The sequence below is a fragment of the Oncorhynchus tshawytscha genome, linkage group LG25 (genome assembly GCF_018296145.1).
Source record: "Oncorhynchus tshawytscha isolate Ot180627B linkage group LG25, Otsh_v2.0, whole genome shotgun sequence".
In the NCBI taxonomy this organism is placed as follows: Eukaryota; Metazoa; Chordata; class Actinopteri; order Salmoniformes; family Salmonidae; genus Oncorhynchus; species Oncorhynchus tshawytscha.
This window is the reverse complement of record NC_056453.1, coordinates 13,368,584-13,384,738: the sequence shown is the minus strand read 5'-3', so window position 1 is coordinate 13,384,738 and position 16,155 is coordinate 13,368,584. Positions and strand designations below refer to the sequence as shown.

At 44.7% G+C, this 16,155-nt stretch overlaps 1 protein-coding gene across 5 annotated transcripts in view; it reads left to right on the top strand.

The window, feature by feature from the left end:
* Positions 1-16,155, top strand: part of ccser2b (coiled-coil serine-rich protein 2b) — a 103,567-nt gene that overhangs the window by 61,900 nt on the left and 25,512 nt on the right. For all 5 annotated transcript variants that reach the window (XM_042305952.1, XM_042305951.1, XM_024387687.2 and 2 more), the window contains exons 7-8: positions 4,019-4,105; positions 5,630-5,716. In XM_042305952.1, the coding sequence (XP_042161886.1) occupies positions 4,019-4,105; positions 5,630-5,716 (174 nt within the window). The remainder of the gene's footprint in view (positions 1-4,018; positions 4,106-5,629; positions 5,717-16,155) is intronic.

Genomic DNA, 16,155 nt, shown 5'->3' with positions numbered 1-16,155 from the left:
TGATCAAGGCAAAGAGTGGCTACTTTGAAGAATTTCAAATATAAAATATATTTAATTTAACACTTTTTTGGGGTTACTACATTATTCCATATGTTATTTCATAGTTTTGATGTCTTCACTATTCTGCAACGTAGAAAATAGTAAAAATAAAGAAAAACCCTTGAATGAGTTGGTGTCAACTTTTGACTGGTACTGTATATATTGTTAAACCAAATCTATTTCTTAAGAGTAATCGTATTAGTATAAAATAATATACTTTAAAAGAAATGTTGAGCATACAGTATACCAAGGGTATTAATAGGGCGTTGGGGCACCACGAGCCAGAACTGCTTCAATGCTTCTTGGCATAGGTCCTACAAGAGTGTCAATTTCGGACCCCGTTGTATTTTGATGAGAGAGTTCCAGGCTGTAACTATTATCATCTGTGCATTATCAACCGTGTTCCTATTGATTGTTAATTCATCTCCCGCTCCCATGTAGTACCCAGAGAAAGCAGGGGGGCAAATACTGTATGCGTCCCAAATGGCATCCTATTCCATATGTAGTGCACTACCTTTGACCAGCAGTGCACTACATACAATGTCTTCAGAAAGTATTCATAACCCTTGACTTATTCCACATTTTGTCACAGCCTGAATTCAAAATGGATTAAATAGATTTTTTTTACATTTTTATCTCACCCATCTACACAGAATACACCATAATGACAAAGTGGAAACTAGTTTTTTGAAATTGTTGCTTATTTTTTGGGAAATGAAATACAGAAATATCTCATTTACACAAGTATGCACACCCCTGAGTCAATACATGTTAGATTCACCTTTTCCAGCGATTTACAGCTGTGAGTCTTTTTGGGTAAGCGTTCCACACCTGGATTGTACAATATTTGCACTTTTTTTAAAAATTTTCTTTTTAAAATTCTGCAGGCGCTGTGGAGTTTGTTGTTGATCATTGCTAGACAGCCTTTTTCAAGCCGTTTTAATTCAAAACTGTATCTAGTCCACTCAGGAACGAACATTCAACATCCTCTTGGTAAGAAACTCCAATGTATATTTGGCCTTGTATACTAGGTTATTGTCCTGCTGAAAGGTGAATTTGTCTCCCAGTGTCTGTTGGAAAGCAGACTGAACCAAGTCAAATGTTGCCTGGGCTTAGTTCTATTCCGTTTCTTTTTATCCCCCCAAAAATCTCATTGCCAATAACTAACAAACATAATCGTAACATGATGCAGCCACCACCATGCTTGAAAATATGAGGAGTTGAACTCAGTGATGTGTTGTTGGATTTTCCCCAAACACAACACTGTGTTCATTTTTTTTTAAACTTTTTTTTAAAAACTTAAGTGCCTTATTTCAAACAGGATGCATGTTTTAAAATATTTCATTCTGTACAGGCTTCCTTCTTTTCACTCTGTCAATTAAGTTAGTATTGTGGAGTAACTGCAATGTTGATCCATCCTCGGTTTTCTCCTTTGACAGCCATTTAAACTCTCTTACAGTTTTTAGGTGCCCTTTGCGAGGCACTGGAAAACGTCCCTGGTCTTTATGCTCGAAACTGTGTTTGAAATTCACTGCTCGACTGAAGGGATGTGTGAAGTACAGAGACGAGGTAGTCGTTCAAAAAGTAATGTTAAACACTATTATTCCACATAGAGTCCATGCAACGTATGTGCACATTTTTGCTCTTAAATGTATTTAGGTTTGCCATAACAAGGGGTTACTGACTCAAGACATTTCAGCTTTTAATGTTTTATTAATTTGTAAAAATGTACTAAAACAATGACTTTGACATTGTGTCACTGGCCTACACACAACGCCCCACAATCTCAATTTAACCCATTTTTTAAATTCAGGCTGTAACAACCAAATGTGGAATAAGTCGAGGGGTGTGAATACTTTCTGAGGGCACTGTTGGAAATAGGGTTCCATTTGGGATGCAGATACTGTTTTGAACATATCTGCGGTGTTAAGTTGGGACATAGTATCTCAGCCAGGGAGTTTAGGAGGAGAGTGACTGGCCACGAACATCTTCTGTGACATTTGGGGATCTTGTCCCTACGCTGTGTATAACAGTAGGCTCACTACAGTAACAACTGTTCAAAAGTAGTGCATTATATAGGGGATAGGGTGCCATTTGAGACTATTCCAAGGACCACAGCCTGATAGCAGGGCTTACTGCCCTCCTATCATTGATATATCTTTGCATCAAAACAGTGATTGTTTTTGTCCCACTGCAGTCCCGTAGGGCTATTGTCAACACTCGCATCATAGATTTACACGGCCCCATCCATGTCCCACAGATAATTATTATCTCGTGTGACAATCTGACAGAATCAATAATGAAAGCAGCCGATTTCCCCAACACTCCAGCCACGATATCCGAGGCTGTGGTGAGATTTCGGATGCCGCTAAAGGCTAATGCGTCTCTGTCTGCGAGGGACGGGAGATAAATGTGGTGGCGATCGGAGGCGTCTGATTTGCGCGAGGCTGTTATTGGTTGGCGCGCGGCTTGTTTTCTGGCCTACCGTTGAAAGCGCCTGTGGCGAGCAACAGGGAGCCAGAAGAGGAGACAGTGAGTACATTCCAAATGGCACCCTATTCCCTACATGGTGCACTACTTTTGACCTGGGCCCTATGACCCCTGGTCAAAAGTAGGGCACTATATAGGGAAAAGGGTGCCATTTGAAACAGCCCGACTCTGATGGGAGCTGGACTGGACACACTGACTAGACAAATATTGGTGTGGATTTCATTGATCCTTTATTTTTACAGGCCCTTGACTGTAGATTTGATTCTTCTTATTGTGTTCTTTTAACATTTCTCCCTCCTCGACATATGTCTCCCAATTTATAGAAATATCATGATCTGAGTGGTGTCTGTGTCTACATGTCTGCAACGAATAACCCCTTGTCTAAGGGTTCCATGTCATTGCAAATCTAATGTTCATCAGATCTCTGATCCAAAAACCTCCGAACTGATTTCCGTTCGTGGACGCTGGGCAGTGTGGTCCAACTGAAAAGCAGCTTAGAGACTCCCTCCCGTCTATGCGCTGGGATGACACAACCCCTGGTAGACTTTTTCGACACTGATTCCTCTCATGATGCGAAATCGTCCTCTTCTCCACAGCTCTGTCACACGTTTAGTAGCGCTAGTGGGTTGTTGAAATGTGGATTGTGTGACAATTTGTGTCAGAATAGCGTTCTTGAAAGCCTGATTTGACATAAAGAGCACTTTGAATGTAGCGACTGTAGCCCATGTCATTACTCATGCACTTTCTTCCTGACCTCTCTGTTGAAAATAAGGCCTATTTTGTAATTCATGTAAAGAGCTTACGGCTGATCATTGGTTTCTTCATAGAAATATAAGGGATAAAAAAACAAAAAGTTCTGAACTGCTATTAACTGTTATTTTTGTTCGAGCTGCTATTAAAAAAGAGGGTTATAGAAAAAGGCCATTGTCGTGGTAGGAACATACGGAAATCTCAGTGATCAACTGACGTCACTCTTCATCTTCACGGCTCTATCAAACTGAGGGTGTTCTCTAAAAATGGCCCCTGTCACTGTGTTAAATAGCACTTGATGCCTTCAAACTGCTGGCCCTCGCTGGCTCACTGAGCAGTGTGTGAGCACTCTGAGTGCTTTTGTTAGCTTGACACGCTAAAACCACTCCTGGCATCATTTGGCCCGACCAGGGGGTGGATTGAAGGCGGTAGGAGATTTGGAGAGTTAATTCAGTTCAGTGTGTAAGAGTCACGAAGATACAAAACGCAGCTATGATAATGTTGGGTTACAGTTCCTGTTGTTGGCGAGCCAGCCTTTAGCCTTCTGTTATAAGCCCTGCCACAGCCAAACACTGGCTCTTTATACCAAAACAAAGAGTGCTCAAAGGTATATGGTAGTTGGCCAACATGAATATGACATTCTAGTCATATTTAACAGACACGCTCTCTCTGACATCTGAGTTAGCCGGCAATCCACAAGCCTAATATGAGCCGTGTATGTTTTGGTGTTCTTGTATAGATGGAGGATGGTAGTGATATGGACCACACTCTGATTCTGGATACCTTGAGTCCAGAATCCAGACGGGACCCAATTCAAGCTCGACAGGTAAGACCCACTGTTTAACACCGCACACACACAGTAGTAGGAAGTGTACTGTCAAACAAACCCCGTGTAGACAGTGGATTATGCCCATGTTATAGATGTTTGTCCAAGGCCCTGTTTGTCCTCGTGTTTCCAGTGCCCATCTTCTGTTTGTGTTCACATGGCCTGAGCGCTTTGGTTTGTTTTCCTTTTTGTTGTTTGTGTGCATACCCTATTTTTGTCCGCCGTTCTCCATTCTCAGGTTATCTTTGTTGCCGTGTCAGCTCTAGGTCTGTTTGTATGTGTGTATGCTTGTTTGCCAGGCATATTACGTTTTTTGAACCTGGAATCCAATTTCCTGTTATTGTGTGTGTTTATTGTGCGTGTTTGCAATTGACTGTGTGTTCGGGGGCACATTTCTTCTTTTTTTAACCTTTTAATCTCTCTTGACGGAGTCAAGCAAAGGGAAGTCTGTTCTGTTCCTTCTCCTCTCGACATCACAATGGCCAAGTCTCAACCTCCTCCTGACCTAACCTGTAAACACTGCAAACCTGTGTACAGCTGGGCCAATGTTCTCTGGCTCTTCCAGCTTAGCCTTGCTCTCCCAGCATGTCTGTCTGGGGCAGTGGAGGGGGAGGAGGAGGGGGAGATTAACCACCCTGAACCACAAAGACATTAAGGACCCTAACAACCTGGCAGAGCCCAAACCCACACCTCTCATCTCTATCCCTGAAAGCAAGCAGAGCCCTGCTGTATGATAGCATTGACATGGATGGTGAAGGCTCCAAAACGGGATCACCCTGAGTGCTGTCCATATTCTCTAGCATGCACTGTCACACAGAGAAGGGGGCATTGGCGCCAGCAGGCATTTACAATGCATTTCTGCATTAAATTGTATAGCCATTTATACACACTTTTTTCGGTCACGCAGGGACTGTGTGTGATTGTCTGGGCTGGAGTGCATGGAGTTTAGGGACCGGGGAAGGGAGTGGGTAGCGGCCGGGCCAGAGGGAGCCCGGCTGGGCTGGGAACGCATCAGAATGCAGCGTGTCTGCCTGGTCCTAGGGTTCCCGCTCTGTGTTTGGCTGAGGCCCATTAAAGCTGCAGGGTACCTCCGTGGCGCTGAGCCTCTGATGTGCTGCCTTTGACCACGGACCAAGCTTATCATCACTCTCTCCCATCCCGACAGGTGTTTTGGATTCTCATTCGAGGGCATGTCCCCCTCTCCGTCGTCTTCTAGCTTTCCAAACATGCGCGCTCTCTCTCTCTCGCTCTCGCATTCACTGGCTCTCTCCATCTCTCCCTCCTGCAGGGAGACTTCACAGCCAGGTTCATGGTTTGTGACTCTGGCCCATGATCGGCTGATCGACCTCCCCCTTATTCCGTGCTATCCTCTGGATGAATTCACAAATTGGATTCTGGCTCAGATCTTGGCAGCCCTGCGGTGGACGGGTGGAGATGAGTCAGGAATAGAAATGTGTGTTTAAGGCCGTTAGGGGTCAAATAAATCAGTGCGGCTGTACTGAACTGTCTTTGTTTGTGTTATAGGTGGAGGAGCTGTTGAAGGAGGTGCAGGAGCTGAGAGAGGAGCTGAGGAGTAAAGACCGGACCATTTCTCAGCTGACCCAGCAGATGGTATGTGCTTATTATTGTACAAATGTTGACGCCGGAAGTGCAAACTCTATTTCATCGCAGTGCACTTCCGCGGCTCCGACTTCCAACCTTTCTCACCCCGTTTTCATGTCACTCTTCTAGCTAGTCGCTACCACTGTGACCCATGCGCAGTAAGTGTTGTCAAACCCTAGGATTTTACCAGTCTCTTCCAAACCCACAGCCCCTTCAGCCAGGTCACCCATTATACAAGCCAGTATTCGACGTCCATCTGTCTGAGGACATCTGGAGATGACTTGGAAACCGGCCACTGGGGCAACAGTGAGCACTGTTATCTTCAAGTATGTTTCGGTTTTTCTTGGGTGTTGTGGGCTGGGATGGCGGATGGGCGTAAGCATCTGCCTCTGATTCCAAAGTTTGCAAGTTCGAATCCAGCAATAGAAAGTCATTTTTTATATTTTTGTTTTAAGCCTATCCCAAACCTTTCCCTTAACCATTCAGAGTTGATGCCTAACCTTAAGAATTCTGAGTTAATGCCTAAACTTAATCTTAAACACTTTGAATTTTGACGTTTGAGAAACATGGATGAACGTCTAATTCTGACGTGAGACTGTGAGAGCATGTTGGCCACTTAAAGATCCAGCCACAGAGTGACATGTCCGCTCCTAGTAAGGCTCTATAAGGCTCTCCTCTGCCATCCACTCACTGTGGGGATCATGAAGTAACTATGGGCTCCATAGGGCCAAACTGGGTCTATCCCGGGGCTGGTTCTGAGTCTGGGTGAAGACTTGAGAACTGCAGGAGCAGCTTCTCATGTTACTTTGGACCTAGTGTGGGAGAGAGCTGTACTTGTTTCCATGCCTGGATGTGTCTTCCAGGGCCTGAGCCACTCCAGCTAACTGCTACTGCCCCGGAGGTAGAGTGGGAAGAGGGCTATCATTATCGGACCTGTCCTGTGTGGGTAGTGTGGCTCTTACTCTGTGGGTAGATCTGTGAAATTACACTTCACCTTGCTTGGAATAATGTCTCTCATTGTGGCTCTCTTATCCTCTTTCTCTCTCTCTCTCTTGCTGTTGTCAGTTTCTCTGTCTCTCTCTCTACACTGAGTATTGAAAACAGCTCTTTCCATGACATACTGTAGACTGACCAGGTGAATCCAGGTAAAAGCTATGATTCCTTATTGATGTCACTTGATAAACCCACTTCAATCAGTGGAGATGAAGGGGAGGATAGATATTGAAGCGTTGAGACAATTGAGACACGGGTTGTGTATGCGTGCCATTCAGAGGGTGAATAGACAAAATATTTAAGCGCTTTTGAACGGGCTGTGGTAGTAGGTGTCAACTGCAACGCTGCTGGGTTTTTCCCGCAAAACAGTTTCCCGTGTGTATCAAGAATGGCCCACCACCCAAAAGGACGTCCAGCCAACGTGACACAACTGTGGGAAGCATTGGAGTCAACATGGGCCAGCATCCCTGTGGAACGCTTTTTGTGTCCGTGTCAAGTTTCAACTGAACGACACGCTTGAATAGTCTGCCCCTGACCATGCAACACTTGTGCAACTCAATATTAGGAAGGTGTTCCCTACCGTTTGGCAAACACTGAGTATCTTTCTCTTTTTCTCGGTCTCTCTATCTCTCTGGGATCTTTTCCAGCTCCCATGCCTGATCAAACTGAATGAAAATGAGAATGTTGAGCTTCTGTAAATGTCTTATTGATTGAGACTTACTGCTTTAATTAGACTTTTATTTATTGATCCCCCCCCCCACCCACACTTTGTTAATTTCATGGTGCTGTTTTGATGCTGTTTACATGTTATTTGTTAAACTGTTTTTCACGCCTTGTGATTAACATTGCAAGAAACATTTGGAAATATTGTTTTTTCTAGTATTCTGTCATTTCCTTCTGTTGCGTCCCGAAGTAGCTACTGCATCATGTGACTCCAGACTCTGTATCATCCAGTTATTTACCAGCATCATTTCAAGTACCCTGAAATCTACCTTTTACATGACCATATCACAGATATGCTATTTAAGTTGAATGATCTACCTTCTGTTTTGATATCATCTTCTCTCTACAACCCTACTTCAAGCCGTGCATTCTTATTGTTAGGGGGTGGATCAGCTTTAATATTGCAGATGGATTGTGGCTTCCATCAGTATAATTAATACATCATTTCCAATCCTCTTTTTTTCTTTTATTGTATATATTTTTGTAACTCTGTAAAATATATATTTTCCCCTAACCCTACCATACCTCCCCTAATTGGAGTAAACTAATGGACAACTTTATTTTATTTTATTGAATATCCGAGACATACAAATATACTTGCAGTGAAGCCGCTCAACAACTACACCACACCAGTCATCCAACAGACTCCCATTCAGAGCGACACACAGAAGTATCCAGGGTCAAATCAAATCAAATCAAATGTTATTTGTCACATACACATGGTTAGCAGATGTTAATGCGAGTGTAGCGAAATGCTTGTGCTTCTAGTTCCGACAATGCAGTAATAACCAACAAGTAATCTAACTAACAATTCCAAAAAAAACTACTGTCTTATACACAGTGTAAGGGGATAAAGAATATGTACATAAGGATATATGAATGAGTGATGGTACAGAGCAGCATAGGCAAGATACAGTAGATGGTATCGAGTACAGTATATACATATGAGATAAGTATGTAAACCAAGTGGCATAGTTAAAGTGGCTAGTGATACATGTATTACATAAGGATGCAGTCGATGATATAGAGTACAGTATCAACGTATGCATATGAGATGAACAATGTAGGGTAAGTAACATTATATAAGGTAGCATTGTTTAAAGTGGCTAGTGATATATTTACATCATTTCCCATCAATTCCCATGATTAAAGTGGCTGGAGTAGAGTCAGTGTCATTGACAGTGTGTTGGCAGTAGCCACTCAATGTTAGTGGTGGCTGTTTAACAGTCTGATGGCCTTGAGATAGAAGCTGTTTTTCAGTCTCTCGGTCCCAGCTTTGATGCACCTGTACTGACCTCGCCTTCTGGATGACAGCGGGGTGAACAGGCAGTGGCTCGGGTGGTTGATGTCCTTGATGATCTTTATGGCCTTCCTGTAGCATCGGGTGGTGTAGGTGTCCTGGAGGGCAGGTAGTTTGCCCCCGGTGATGCGTTGTGCAGACCTCACTACCCTCTGGAGAGCCTTACGGTTGAGGGCGGTGCAGTTGCCATACCAGGCGGTGATACAGCCCGCCAGGATGCTCTCGATTGTGCATCTGTAGAAGCTTGTGAGTGCTTTTGGTGACAAGCCGAATTTCTTCAGCCCCCTGAGGTTGAAGAGGCGCTGCTGCGCCTTCCTCACGATGCTGTCTGTGTGAGTGGACCAATTCAGTTTGTCTGTGATGTGTATGCCGAGGAACTTAAAACTTGCTACCCTCTCCACTACTGTTCCATCGATGTGGATAGGGGGGTGTTCCCTCTGCTGTTTCCTGAAGTCCACAATCATCTCCTTAGTTTTGTTGACGTTGAGTGTGAGGTTATTTTCCTGACACCACACTCCGAGGGCCCTCACCTCCTCCCTGTAGGCCGTCTCGTCGTTGTTGGTAATCAAGCCTACCACTGTTGTATCGTCCGCAAACTTGATGATTGAGTTGGAGGCGTGCATGGCCACGCAGTCGTGGGTGAACAGGGAGTACAGGAGAGGGCTCAGAACGCACCCTTGTGGGGCCCCAGTGTTGAGGATCAGCGGGGAGGAGATGTTGTTGCCTACCCTCACCACCTGGGGGCGGCCCGTCAGGAAGTCCAGTACCCAGTTGCACAGGGCGGGGTCGAGACCCAGGGTCTCGAGCTTGATGACGAGCTTGGAGGGTACTATGGTGTTGAATGCCGAGCTGTAGTCGATGAACAGCATTCTCACATAGGTATTCCTCTTGTCCAGATGGGTTAGGGCAGTGTGCAGTGTGGTTGAGATTGCATCGTCTGTGGACCTATTTGGGCGGTAAGCAAATTGGAGTGGGTCAAGGGTGTCAGGTAGGGTGGAGGTGATATGGTCCTTGACTAGTCTCTCAAAGCACTTCATGATGACGGATGTGAGTGCTACGGGGCGGTAGTCGTTTAGCTCAGTTACCTTAGCTTTCTTGGGAACAGGAACAATGGTGGCCCTCTTGAAGCATGTGGGAACAGCAGACTGGTATAGGGATTGATTGAATATGTCCGTAAACACACCGGCCAGCTGGTCTGCGCATGCTCTGAGGGCGCGGCTGGGGATGCCGTCTGGGCCTGCAGCCTTGCGAGGGTTAACACGTTTAAATGTCTTACTCACTTCGGCTGCAGTGAAGGAGAGACCGCATGTTTCCGTTGCAGGCCGTGTCAGTGGCACTGTATTGTCCTCAAAGCGGGCAAAAAGTTATTTAGTCTGCCTGGGAGCAAGACATCCTGGTCCGTGACTGGGCTGGGTTTCTTCCTGTAGTCCGTGATTGACTGTAGACCCTGCCACATACCTCTTGTGTCTGAGCCGTTGAATTGAGATTCTACTTTGTCTCTGTACTGGCGCTTAGCTTGTTTGATAGCCTTGCGGAGGGAATAGCTGCACTGTTTGTATTCAGTCATGTTACCAGACACCTTGCCCTGATTTAAAAGCAGTGGTTCGTGCCTTCAGTTTCACACGAATGCTGCCATCAATCCACAGTTTCTGGTTAGGGAATGTTTTAATCGTTGCTATGGGAACGACATCTTCAACGCACGTTCTAATGAACTCGCACACCGTATCAGCGTATTCGTCAATGTTGTTGTCTGACGCAATACGAAACATCTCCCAGTCCACGTGATGGAAGCAGTCTTGGAGTGTGGAGTCAGCTTGGTCAGACCAGCGTTGGACAGACCTCAGCGTGGGAGCTTCTTGTTTTAGTTTCTGTCTGTAGGCAGGGATCAACAAAATGGAGTCATGGTCAGCTTTTCCGAAAGGGGGGCGGGGCAGGGCCTTATATGCGTCACGGAAGTTAGAGTAACAATGATCCAGGGTCTTTCCACCCCTGGTTGCGCAATCGATATGCTGATAAAATTTAGGGAGTCTTGTTTTCAGATTAGCCTTGTTAAAATCCCCAACTACAATGAATGCAGCCTACGGATAAATCCTTTCCAGTTTGCAGAGAGTTAAATAAAGTTCGTTCAGAGCCATCGATGTGTCTGCTTGGGGGGGGATATATACGGCTGTGATTATAATCGAAGAGAATTCTCTTGGTAGATAATGCGGTCTACATTTGATTGTGAGGAATTCTAAATCAGGTGAACAGAAGGATTTGAGTTCCTGTATGTTTCTTTCATCACACCATGTCACGTTGGCCATAAAGCATACGCCCCCGCCCGTCTTCTTACCAGAAAGATGTTTGTTCCTGTCGGCGCGATGCGTGGAGAAACCCGCTGGCTGCACCGCTTCGGATTGCGTCTCTCCAGTTAGCCATGTTTCCGTGAAGCAGAGAACGTTACAGTCTCTGATGTCCCTCTGGAATGCTACCCTTGCTCGGATTTCATCAACCTTGTTGTCAAGAGACTGGACATTGGCAAGAAGAATGCTAGGGAGTGGTGCACGATGTGCCCGTCTCCGGAGTCTGACCAGAAGACCGCTTCGTTTCCCTCTTTTTCTGAGTCGTTTTTTTTTTTGGTCGCTGCATGTGATCCACTCGGTTACACTGGTTGTAAGGCAGAACACAGGATCCGCATCGCGAAAAACATATTCTTGGTCGTACTGATGGTGAGTTGACGCTGATCTTATATTCAGGGTCAACGCCCTGCTCAAGGGCACCTCGACAGATGACCCACCAGGCCAAAAAAACGGAGACCCGGACTCTCCAAGACCCCCCACAGTTCCCCAATATCTGTCCCTCAATCATTCGAGACCCCACCCAAGAAAAAGTTAATGCAATGAATTCCAATCCCCACCCCCAAGAACCCCCCCAATGCATAAACAACCAAGAAAATAAACTAAAGAGAAAAAAGAAAACAGCAAACAACAATGCAAGAAAAAAAAAGGACATCAAGGACAACTAAAATCCTAACAGCAACGCCAACTGTATATGTTTGAATGCATGTCTGGCACTACATACGTGTGTGTGTTTTGAATGTGAGTGTGTGTATATGCATGTGTACAAACACCTGCACGGCATCAGCCTCAGGCAAACCGGCATTAACTGAAAAAAACCGCTACTCCTCAGTGTCATTCAAACTTTTTATTATGTTTTATTTTGACTTTATTTTTGACTTATCTTTTACCATCATTCTATCTCCCGCACAGCAACTCCACTCCCACTTGTTTCCAATTGCACATCCCAACCCTAAGCCCATCCCACCTATCTCTGCTGGACACCCTCTTCGGAATTCTACTCAACATATATATCATTCAACTATTCCGTGAGATTTCACGTATAATTTCAATCTGTCTAATCGAATGTAATCCCACAAATTGCGACAACTCTTAGGCTTCTACTTCCTGCTTTAACATACTATATACATTTTATGGACACAGTTTACAATAGTTATCTTTTGTTTGTTTTTAGTCCCATCCTTCAGCTCCACTCAACCCCTCCCATCTATCCCAGAACACATGCAGTTTTGATTTCTATTTGCCATATATTTTTCAACTGTGCTGTGATGTTTCACAAAGTCCTGAACATTTCTATTCAACCTATTGTAAATTTAAAGACACAATAACTCTTGGCAAAAAATGTATTATTAATCGATTTGACGATGACTTTTTAAATCACCCAGCAGTGCTATTTGCAGAGTTCGCTCCAGGTAAATGTTGCCATTCCTGAACCTGCGACCAAAAACAAGCTACGTATGGACAGTACCAAAACAAATGATCTAAAGATTCTGTCTCCTCACAGCAAAATCTGCAGAGCTGGGATGATTGTATTCCCCATATACAGTGCCTTTGGAAAGTATTAAGAGTTTCTCCACATTTTGTTAGGTTGCAGCCTTATTCTGCCTTATTATGCTTCTACACCTGCATTGCTTGCTGTTTGGGGTTTTAGGCTGGGTTTCTGTACAGCACTTTGAGATATCAGCTGATGTACGAAGGGCTATATAAATAAATTTGATTTGATTTATTCTAAAATGTATGAAATAGTTTTTTGCCCCTAATGAATCGAAACGCAATACACCATAATGACAATGCAAAGCTATAAGCTTGGCACACCTGTATTTGGGGAGTTTCTCCCATTCTTCTCTACAGATCCTCTCAAGTTCTGTCAGGTTGGATGGGGAGTGTTTGCTGCACAGCTATTTTCAGGTCTCTCCAGAGATGTTCAAATCTGGGCTCTGGCTGGGCCCCTCAAGGACATTCAGAGACTTGTCCCGAAGCCACTCCTGCATTGTCTTAGCTGTGCTTATGAGACACCTTTGCTATGAGACTCAAAATTGAGGTCAGCTGCATCCTGTTTCCATTGATCATCCTTGATGTTTCTACAACTTGATTGGAGTCCACCTGTGGTACGTTCAATTGATTGGAAATGATTTGGAAAGGCACACACCTGTCTAAATATGGTCCCTGAGTTGACGGTGCATGTCAGAGCAAAAACCAAGCCATGAGGTCGAAGGAATTGTCTGTAGAGCTCTGAGACAGGATTGCGTCGAGGCACAAATCTGGAGAAGCGTTTCAAAAGATGTCTGCAGCATTGAAGGTCCCCAAGAACACAGTGGCCTCCATCATTCTTAAATGGAAGAAGTTTGGAATCACCAAAACTCCTCCTAGAGCTGGCCGCCAGGCCAACTGAACAATCTGAGAAGGGCCTTGGTAGAGGAGGTGACCAAGAACCCAATGGTCACTCTGACAGAGCTCCAGAGTTCCTCTGTGGAGATAGGAGATTCTTCCAGAAGGACAACCATCTCTGCAGCATTCCAACAATCATGCCTTTATGATAGAGTGGACAGATGGAAGATACTCCTCAGTAAATGACACCCGCTTGGAGTTTGCCAAAAGGCACTTAAAGGACTCTGACCATGAATCAAGACTTTCTGGTGTGATGAAATCAATTGAGTCTTTTGCCTGAATGCCAAGCGTCACATCTGGAGGAAACCTGGAACCATCCCTACGGTGAAGCATGGTGGTGGCAGCATCATGTTGTGGGGTTGTTTTTCAGCAGCAGGGACAGGGAGACTAGTCAGGATCGAGGCGAAGATGAACAGCGCAAAGTTCAGAGATCCTTGATGAAAACCTGCTCCTGAGCACTCAGGACCTCAGACTGGGGTGAAGGTTCACTTTCCAACAGGACAACGACCCTAAGCACACAGCCAAGACAACGCAGGAGTGGCGTCGGGACATGTTTCAATGTCCTTGAGTGGCCCAGCCAGAGCCCGAACTTGAACCCGATCCAACATCTCTGGAGAGGTCTGCAAATGGCTGCGCAGCGACACTCCCCATCCAACCTGACAGAGCTTGAGGATCTGCAGAGAAGAATGGGAGAAACTCCTCAAATACAGGTGTGCCAAGTTTGTAGCGTCACACCCAAGAAGACTCAAAGCTGTAATCGCTGCCAAAGGTGCTTCAACAAAGTACTGAATAAAGGGTCTGAATACTTATGTTTCCATTTTTTTATTTTAATACATTTGCAAAAATAACTAAACAGTTTTTGCTTTGTCATTATAGGGTACTGTGTGTAGATTAAGGGGGGGGTTGTAAGGTTGTAATGTAACAATCTGGAAAATATCGAGTGGTCTGAATCCTCCCCAATGCACCGTATATTATGTCTAAAAAAAGTCAGTTCTAATTTCTTCTGTCCTGATTTAAAAGCCATGCATTCCTAGCAACCTCTTCCCATTCCATAGACCATTTATTGATACATGATTTAAGGCTAATATTCTTTATTACTAGAATCAGCCTGGATGCATGATTCAGGCCCAGAGGAGCTGTTGAGGCAGCAGTGGAGATTCATTACACAGCTCTCTCTTTCCTGCTAATTTCACCTTTTTGATGTTGAACCAGCTTATCAAACAACAGAGCACCGTTTTTATTTCAGGGAATCATGTTGGAATCCTGTTGGTGTATTTCAGCATGCCATAGCTGATATTCTTTATGACTGGAATCAGCCCGGATGCATGATTCCAGGTCCAGAGGAGCTGTGGAGGCAACAGGGGGATTCATTATTATTTCTTCACCACAGGAACACACCTCTCTCTCGCTCTCTTACTCTCTCTCCTGCTAATATCACATTTGAAGTTAAACTAGCGTATCGATCAAAATAGAGCAATGTTTTATTTCAGGGACTCATCCTCCTGTTGGTAGTATGCAGACACAACGGGGAGTTGGAGCCTGGACAGACCCTGATTTGGTAGGGCTTGTAGTCCTCTCCTTTACAATAACACGTACACTGTTTTAATAGTTCAATCATTTCTGGGAGAGTTTCTGCCCTCGATGCTAAGTGCCACAGTGATTGAAACGTTGCTATTCATTGTGGGAGCATTCAAACACTTGCGCCTCATACTGTAGGGCAGCGGCGTCAAACTCATTCCATGGAGGGCCTTTTGTCCTCTTTTCTTCTTATTATTTATGTCCGATTTTAAGACCTCCACGACCAAGTGAGAGGAGTTCCTAACTAATCAATGCCCTTAATTGATCAATCAAGTGCAAGTGAAAACCGGCACCCCCTTGGCCCTCCGCGGAATGAGTTTGATACCCGTGCCGTAGTGTCTCTGACGTGCATACTCTCTTTACTGTTTGTGAAAGGGTTTGCTTTTGTGAAAGCATATGGCTGTTTTAAGATGGCCATGTTGTATGGTGCTTTCAGTCCTCCCACTAGCTTTAAGAGTGGAGCGTCCATCAGTCTCTGCTTGCATTTCCTGGAGTCTATAAGCCCATAAGAGGCCTATAATTGTTTGCGCAGGTAATTGTATGCATGTAATCAGAACGATGAGAGTGACGTATGGGGGTGAAAGGTTGTGTGTGTGTTTTAAAAAGAGCCCTGGGGTTTTGAAGAATGCTTGAAAGAGTACAAACACAAAGCTAGTCTGTCTGGTCCTAGAATAGGTCATGGAAAATGAGGGAGTCCTAAGAGAGAACACTGCTACCGTACCGGTACATGATGATTTAGAGTGGCTGTGGCTTCGGCGTCTCAACTGTCCTCTGTGTGTGCCGTCTGCGTGTTAGTCTTGCTCTCCTCTCCTCTGAGGTTGTGAGATGGAGAACATTGCAGGGTTTCATTTGTCTTCTGAGCTGTGGGGTGTTTTCTTTGGGTAATAAAAGGCCTGTTGTTGCAGGCTTGTTTCGAGTGGGGGGCCAGTGGCCATTGCAGAAGTGTTCATACTGCTCATTGCTCCTGAGTGTCCCTGGCCTAAACAGAGGGCTAGAGACCGGCATAGTATGAGCGTACACAATGAAACAGACACACTCATTGCAGTTTATGGCCTTGTTACACTTCTACTATAAATGTTATGAAAGGTTCTGTCCTCTCACATTTAGTTTTTATGATATTCTATATGATC